Source organism: Candoia aspera, chromosome 3, assembly GCF_035149785.1.
Source record: "Candoia aspera isolate rCanAsp1 chromosome 3, rCanAsp1.hap2, whole genome shotgun sequence".
Lineage (NCBI taxonomy): Eukaryota > Metazoa > Chordata > Lepidosauria > Squamata > Boidae > Candoia > Candoia aspera.
The window spans coordinates 42,687,860-42,696,535 of record NC_086155.1 but is presented as its reverse complement, the minus strand read 5'-3'; the positions used below and the strand labels follow the sequence as shown (position 1 = coordinate 42,696,535).

At 36.5% G+C, this 8,676-nt stretch overlaps 1 protein-coding gene across 1 annotated transcript in view; it reads right to left on the bottom strand.

Annotated features, from left to right (window-relative positions):
* Nucleotides 1-6,815: 6,815 nt before the first annotated feature.
* CD34 (CD34 molecule) overlaps nucleotides 6,816-8,676 on the bottom strand; it is a 34,875-nt gene continuing 33,014 nt past the window's right edge. The window contains exon 8 of the mRNA XM_063297456.1: nucleotides 6,816-8,138. Coding sequence (XP_063153526.1) covers nucleotides 7,947-8,138 — 192 coding nt within the window. The 3' untranslated portion in view covers nucleotides 6,816-7,946. The remainder of the gene's footprint in view (nucleotides 8,139-8,676) is intronic.

The following is an 8,676-nucleotide window of genomic DNA, read 5'->3' as shown; positions in this document are numbered from 1 at the left end:
ACTATGCCCATACATTTGGATTCTATTTTTAATTCTTTAGTCCTTTAGTGTTATTGCCATTCTGTTTTATACACTATTTTATTTTATACAATACTATTATAGTTCTTATAGTCAATATTTTATATAAATAGTTTTAGTTGTAGAATTTAGGGAAGTAGTGATTTTACAGTATATTTTGTGTTAGCTATTTTAATTATTTTTAGTTGTTATTCCATAGTTTTATACAGTAACATCCAAATTATGTACATTTAGACTGCACCATACTCATTCTTGTTTTCATAATCTTAATCTTACAATTCTAATAGTATTAGTATTATGATTTTATAGTTTGTGTTAGTCACTTAAATCTTAGTCATTTCTCACAGTATATAGATTAGATTACTGTCACATTGGGTTGGCTGTGAAATCATTGATTGTTATTTTATGAGTGTTGATGACTGAAATAGATATTACTGCTTAATAATAATAATAATAATAATAATAATCAGATTTCACTTAATATCCTGTGTCCCATGCTGGCTTAGGAATTCTGGGAGGTGAAGTCCACACATCTTAGAGTTGCCAAGGTTGATAAACAGTGCTGTGTCCAGTTCAGTTCACCAGACTTTAAAAGGACACACTGGAACAAATTCAGAGAAGAGCAACAGAAATTATAAGAACTTTAAGTCCTATGAGGAAAAATTGACTGAACTGAGAGGATTAGCCTTGAGAAAAGAAGACTGAAGAGGCACATGATGTACTTTTCAGATATGTGAAAGTTTACAGAAGAGGGACGTGCCTACGTTTTATGATTTAAAGGATGGAGTAATTCCAACAGCAGTTCAGCAGTGGAACCAATAGCTTTAGAAGTGCTTTTGTGTTCTCATAGACCCATCTTCCAAGGATGAGTTAAACTGAATTCCTGTGCAGAGCAAATGATTGCTCCCAATGACCTGAATGGCCTCTTCCAATTTTATGCTGCTATGTTTCTGTATCACTCATGAGATACATGCATCTATTGTTCAATAAACTGTAAACAATTCCCTTAAGTCTACTGGGGAACAGGGGCTGGAAACCGGTCATGTAGGTGTGGCTGAACTACAGTTCCCAGCATCTACCAGCATTGGTCATGTTGTGCTTCAGTAGCATCTGAAGGGTCACAGAGGTTTCTCTGCTGCTTTAAGGAACTGAGTCTACATTCCTAAGCACATCAGTAAGAGCTTATTTTGTGTAAAGATGAACAAGATTGGATATATTTTAAATTTTGGATATATTTTGTATTTTATAAAACTAATAAAATAAAAATACAAAACATAGAATTTGTAGTTAAATGAGCCCATATTTCAGAAACACTGGCATTCAGCTTGTTGTTTTCATATAAGAATCTCAGACTCCCTGTTCACACCAGCAAGGGGTGGAGTGTTTGTGGACTGCCAGAAACCACAGCTTATTAATGACTGGAAATTGTTCCTTAGACACTGTTATTAACAGGCTCTCAGAGACACTCAGCAGGGGAAACCCTAATAGCTTTCAATCCCACCAGTAGAAGGGTTGTTAAGAAAAGAAAATAACAGAAAATCAAATGTGGTTAACAACAGATTTTGATTTATGCTGTTTTAATTGGTTACAGGACTAAAAGCCCTCTCTAGCTGCTGAACGTTTATTTCAAATCTTTCCCAGTCTAGAGAGTTTGTGGATGTGACCATTGTAGACTACCATTTCACTTTCTAGAATAGATTTACACTAGTTATTTGGCCAATTCTCACTGTAGCTAAATGTATATTATTCAATAAAACAGCCAAGATGAAAGTTGTTTAAATTCTTTTGGTTTTAAAATGGGGACAAGCCCACCTAGAAGATAAACCAACCTAATGGAAAATAATTGTATACATTATGTTCATTATTAGAAATTTGAGTCCTCCAAGAAAAATACGAAGTCCATTGAACTACAACATGTAGCAGTCCTCTAGCTGATCTTTGATGACCTTGAAGAAGCAAAGCAAAGTTAGATCTGGTTAGTATGTGGATGGAGAACTATAGGGGAATCCCAGGACTGTTGATGTGAAAAGCATTCTTAAAAAACATACTGGCAAATCAGTTCCATATTTTACTCAAGAAAATGATATGGATAGGTCTGTGTAGACACCAGGAATGAAGCTGAATTTGAGTGATTATTTATCTTTCTAAACATTTCTTGCAGTGTGTCAAACATAAGATATAAGAATCTGCCTTACAGTGAGTCAGAATATGAGCCCATCTAACTAAAATGCCAACCAAATTAATTGGTTGCAGGCAAAAGTCTCCTAGCCCTTTTGCTTTGCTTCCGTTAATTAGAGATTGATAAAACTGAATGTTGACTTGGATACTTTTACAGCAAAGCACAATGGAATAAAATGTGAATAACATCATTTGATGGAAGGAGTTCTAGGCCCACTATTTTTCTTGCATGTTGCTATAAATAACACATCACGATTTCTTCCATAAATTAAATGAAGAAGAACTAGGCATCAGGCCCTTTTCCTTTGAATTGGAGGAGACCTATGAATGCAAAGGAGATAAATACCATATTGCACTTTTCTCATCACAGTACAGAAACTGTTCAGAAACTGAGCAGGAGGAAACCATTATCAGCAGCATGCTTTTCAAAACAAAAGATTAAGAAGGAATTTTTGCAAGGAAGAAATGCATGTGGGTTGATAAGGGAAAAAGTAATAACACCTTCAGTTGTGCTCAAGCCAAAGCCGAGAGTGTTTATACACTCAGAGAAAACTTCCTGTAGTTTGAGCACAGCCTTTTCCGGACTGGCGTTCTCTCATATTCTGCACCTCTGTTGGCGTCGTGCCTTGCATTTCCTCTGGCTTCAGACAGTTTGGGAACAGCTTTTGTTTTCTTACCCCTGTATAAATCAAGACATTTTTTTTTTCTGGGAAGAGAAATTTGTTAGAGATAGGACAAGTTATGTGAAAAGATTTAGTAAAATGTGAGGAAAATTATGACTAAGCCCTAGAAGTTACATTTGTTTTTACAAACAAACCTTTATTGCATACACAATTTATGGATTGTGCTAGTTTCTCCAATTAGCAACCTCTAAGGATCTCTAGTAAGAATAGGGGAGTTTTAAAGCATTATATTACTCCTGCATTAGCAAGGTTGGCTACTAGCAGGCAGATGTGCCGGGCATAAAAACTGATGGAGGGAAAGGGCAGGAATCGCAGCCATTCAAGACCCTTGAGGCATAGAACGTACAGGAAAATGTTGCATTTTTGTAAGCACCCTTCATCTCCATATCACAAAGAATTAGAGTGAAGGGAGAAATATGCCTGTGTATGATAATCATATTAGACATATCATAAATCTCAGAATGCCCTTTAGGTAGATCAGAGTTGGGTAAATGGCCTCCTTTTTGAATTCATGTTCCAAAGCTGGGAGACCAGAGCATAACATAGACCACAATGATTTTTCAAGAACATGAGAGTTTCCCTTATTCAGAAATAAGGTAGTTATATTCAGGCTACCTCTTGCTCGGTTTCCTGAACTCATGTCTTCATGTGCCTCATTTTGAAGGATTATTCGAAATGTGAGAAAGCTCAGCAGAGTGAAAAATGAAATGAATCGACTACAGGCTGGCTTCTTAGACATCAGTGAAGTGAAATAGATTGGAATTGAACACATCTGGTCAGAAGATCATACTGTTCACTATTCAGGACATGAAAAACAAAGACTTAATGGCGTTGCTTTCATAGCCAGGAAGGATATAGCAAAGGCAGTACTTGGGTGAAATGCAGTCAATGACTGAATAATATAAACTAGACTTTGCAAGCAATGCTTTTAGGACTATCAACAGTAAAGGAATTAGCAGTCAAGAAATACAGACAAACATTTGGTAGAATAGCAACAAAGGCCTTGAAAAAGATACTCAGATGCTGCGATGTGTTGATAGCTCTCACAGTCAGGATTCTGCAAGCCTATTGATGCTTTTGAACCTTGGTGTTAGAAAACTATATCACCTAACCTGTTGTTAGAAAAGACTCTTGAAAATACCATGGATATCCAAGAAAACAAACAAATGGATCATATAATAAATCAATTTGAGTTCTCTTTTGAGGAACAATGACCAGACTCAAACTATCATCCTTTGGACACATTATATGACAACCTGAAAGTCTACAATGCTGAGAAGTTGGAAAGAAAGAGAAGAAGAGGACAATCAGCAGCAGGAAGGATAAATTAAATTATACCAGCAATGGGTGGACTGTTGGGAAACCTGAAGGGCCAGGTTGGGGATAGATCATCCTGGAGGAAGTCTATTGTTCCTTAAGAATTGATACCAACTTAATAGCTCATAACCAGCCAATCAAGGATTCATGGAAAAAGGATGGTGGAAAGAGAAAGTAAAATGTGAAAAAAAAATCATGATCCATACATGTATAAATATAAATAAATCCTAACATTTCATTCTGTTCAGCTGATTTGAAAGTCATGAAGAAATAGAAACTGGAATTGTCATATGACTCTGGAAGAAGGTTAGATATTAATAGCTGAGATCATAAGGAGCTGCTGTAATTGAACTGCTGAATGTATGGTGTTTCTCTTTACTCTTACTTGCGTAAATGCATGTTGATATTCATTTCTTTGAGGAAGTAATAGGTAAAACCAAAGTTGAAAAAACAAAAGAGTTTGATGGTATGTGTTTTGGCTATACTAGGAAGGGAGGGAAGAAAGAGCTAAGAAAAAAAGTTCCAAGAAAAGGTAATGAGCAACTGGAGAAGGAATGGAAAGATGAAGGGTGATCCCAACTTCCCATCCCACCCATGAAATTTCACATACCATTTTTTTTGGGACATAAATGCAAAGCAATGAAAACATATGTTGCCTGTAGTCTTCCCAAGCAAGGAAAAAAACTGTATTTCTTATCTGTTACTATGGTAACAAATTCATTTGTTCATTTCTCCACTTTTCCACAGAAGGAAACTGCAAAATGGATATAAATCTTTATCCTATGCATTCCCACTGAAGGATTAACCATTAAGCTGTTTAAGGAACCAAGTTATTCTGCTACATTATCCGTCCTTCTTGCACATCATATTTCAGCAAGAATCCTGGTTCACATGAGAGATGTTTATGGCTTTTATCTTGCCAAGAACTCCCCATCCTCCCACAAATGGTGTTCTTGTGGAGTGGACTGCTTCCAAGTAAGTCCTTCTTAGATATACTTCAGTGGCATGGGAAGAAGCTTGCTATAATGTGCAAAGGAGGCATATTATGTATAGTTTACAGTAAAGACAATTCCAATATACATGCTTCCTTTATACCATATTAACAAACCATGTTTGCTTGCTTAACACAAAAATTTAAACTTAAAGACTCCCTATACTAATCTGCTAAATGACTGATTTATTCTCCAGCACCAGCATTTGGACAATACCTGGCAAGGAACTCTGGGAATTCTGGTCCCAACATATCTGGACGATAGCAGACTGGGGAAATCTGAATTAAAGATAAGAAATATATGACTGTCTTCCTTTCACTAGTGGGCTGTTTATTTTTATGTTCATTATCCCATATCTAGCGAATGCTTCCAATGACAAGTGTAAACAAGGCAGTATTATTCATGTTAGGTCTCCTTGAAGTATTTCCAGTTATAATCTGTTAATCAACAGTATCCGTAATAATTAGCATAAAAAAGAGAATTCATTTCAGAGCCTAGTCACATTTTTGTTCTACATTCTATATTCAAATAATATTTACATAGTCATTAAATCCTAGGATGGCACTGAGGGGAGGGAAAGCAATGGAGAAAAATATCTGGGGGAAGAAAAGAGGGTTAATTAGAATACAGGCTAAATTAAAGCATGACAATTGAGATCTTAGATATGTTTATGCATATGACTTAAATATAGCTATATTTACATTTGCATTTACGTTTACAGATATATTCTCACATGTTTTGTTTGAAAACTAGATTCAAAGGCTCCATGCCATCCTATAAATTTCTACTTAGAAGTAAACTGCATTGTATTCAAATCCTAGGACATTATAAATAGGATTGTAAGCTCAGAAAAATGCAACTCTGATTAATGTAACTACAACTAATGCCACCTTTGATTTCAATGTAATTAACTTTATCCAGATTGAGGATAACTTTTTAAGACTTGTTTTCTCCTTTATATTAAATAATCAGTGGCTTTATGGCAGCCTCCCTCAACCTGCTGGCTGGATCTACAGCTCTTGGAATTCAAAGGATGTGCTTGCTATGAGTTCTGGGGAGTAGCAGTCCCAAAGCATTTAGAAAGTGCTATGTAGGAAAAAAAGATCCTTCAGCAAAGGATCATTACCTTGTCGTGGTGCTGGAGCTTGAGCACCTCAATGATGCCATGAGCTAAACTGTGAAGGGCCACTCAAGACGGGAAGGTCATGACAGAGAGGTCAGACTAAATGCGATCCCTGGGGAAGGTAATGGCAACCCACCCCAGTATTCTTGCCGTGAAAACTAAATGGATCAAAGGAAGAGGGGCCAACCAAGGGCAAGGTGGATGGATGATATTCTAGAGGTGACGGACTTATCCCTGGGGGAGCTGGGGGTGTTGACGACCGACAGGAAGCTCTGGCGTGGGCTGGTCCATGAAGTCACGAAGAGTCGGAAGCGACTAAACGAATAAACAACAACATGTAGGGAAAAAACGTCCTGCGTCTTTATGCTGTTTGCTTGTTCTTATGTATATGGACAAAGAAAACCAAGTTCAAAGCAGATTTAAGTCAATTGCCTACTGCAGTTTCATATTATAAAAGATATTTCCTAATATTTCCTAATATTTTTAAAGTGAAAAGGTACTCAGTTCTTTCAAATCTAGTGAAGAGTTTATTTTGTGTTGTTTAAGAACTGCTTCAGCCATATTTCAGAAGGCTTCTGATGAGTTGCAGAGTTACAATCAGTTTACATTAAGTACAAATTGCAGCACAGCATATATGCAGAAAGGCAAGAAAGACAGTCTTAGTTGGATATGGGGATGGGTATTGATACCCTACCAAAGAATAATAGCATTGGGATGTTTCCCAAAGTTGTAACAGATAAACATGGACCAAAGTGACAAATCCTTTTATCTTGAAACATGTAAAATATGGCTTATGACAAGTCATAATATGGCCGCATATTTGAGCATTCACAGAACTGATTCATTCAGGTTGACTTTGCTGTGTAAAATGATCATGTGCATTAGAACTTAGAATACCTCACTATGTATTGGTAAGTCTCACTGCACAACTGGGCAGAGCTTTATCTGAGGATAGGTCTACACTGACCTTTGAGTGACAAGCTAGGGGATATGCTCCATGAAAAATAGTGATTGGGGCCAGGACAGGAACTAAATTTTTGTTTATAGTTAAATTTATATTTAAATCGATAAATGTATAGTGCTTATAATTATTTAATAATTGCAGTTACAAATTACAATTTGGTGATGTCATTTTTGAGGTCTCTAGGGACTTTCAAAGGCTGCATGCTACTCTGGGGCCATCAATGTTATATTTCCGTTATATTTTAATATTAAATTAAAATTACATATTTAAAAAGTGATCATGTCCTTCCTTACTCTAAGTAGCATCAGGTAGATATTAAGCAAATCTCTAATAGTAAAATATCTCCTTTAATTTCTAGGAAACATGCCTCACATTTTCCTTGGATGAACTATTGTGAGGGATGTCACATTTAAAAATAAAAAAATTAGAAAGCCCAAAACTCCACGTGCATTAGGAACATGCCTAATTCCACTGAAGCAGTTTGCTATTTTTACAATTTTCATACACAAGTGCTGTGTCACCCTCTGAAAAATGTATGCTTTAGTGTGAGATGTTAAAGATTTTTTTTCTAAAAAAAGGTATTATAATTTCATTTAGGACATTCTTGCATCCTAGCTCCTCTGTATGTGCAGTCGAGCTTTTCCAGTTGCATTAAGAAGGCCATGGCTTTTTCACAGTTCTGTGTCAGCAACAACCTGGGGCCTGGTTGAGTGTCCATTTTTTGAGGTTGGCTGGCCAGTCCCATTTTCCCGAGCCCCTCCATTGAGATTTGGTTTATCCTGCAGGTCAGACTGTTCATGAGAGGCCACAGGGATCACAGGGTTGCCATGGCTATCATTTTCGATGTAATATGGATCTTCACCCTAAAGGGGTGGGAGGTATAAATAATAAGAAACAGTCAAAGTGGTTTAGATTCTACATAAAAGAGAAACATTTGTTCTTTCAGTCAGGCACTTCAATCAGGGATTTAGAAAAAGTATATGAAGACAGCCTTGATGGGATGAACAGGAAGACCTGGTTCATGTGTGAAAGATACTTCAGTGGCCTATGTGATCAATGGTAATAATACAACTTATCTGAACATAAACATGTCAATAAAATGAGAGCTTGGACAAAATACCGAGAATCCTGTATGCAAAGTGCTGAATTAATATTTTTGTCTATCTATCCTGGTATCTTCCTTCTGATTGTAACAGGTCTATCTAGGGTTTGGAGGAAAAATATTATTCATAGCTTGCTTCCAGATTTTTTTTTTTAAACTGGAGATGCCAGAAAATTAATCTGGGGCTTTTTGCTCAGAGAACATATGTTTTAACAATAAGCTATGAAACCTCCCCTTGGATTGTAAGAGGTCTTGTACTGACTCTTTCTCCACCGTATGATTCATGCACAGTCTCACAT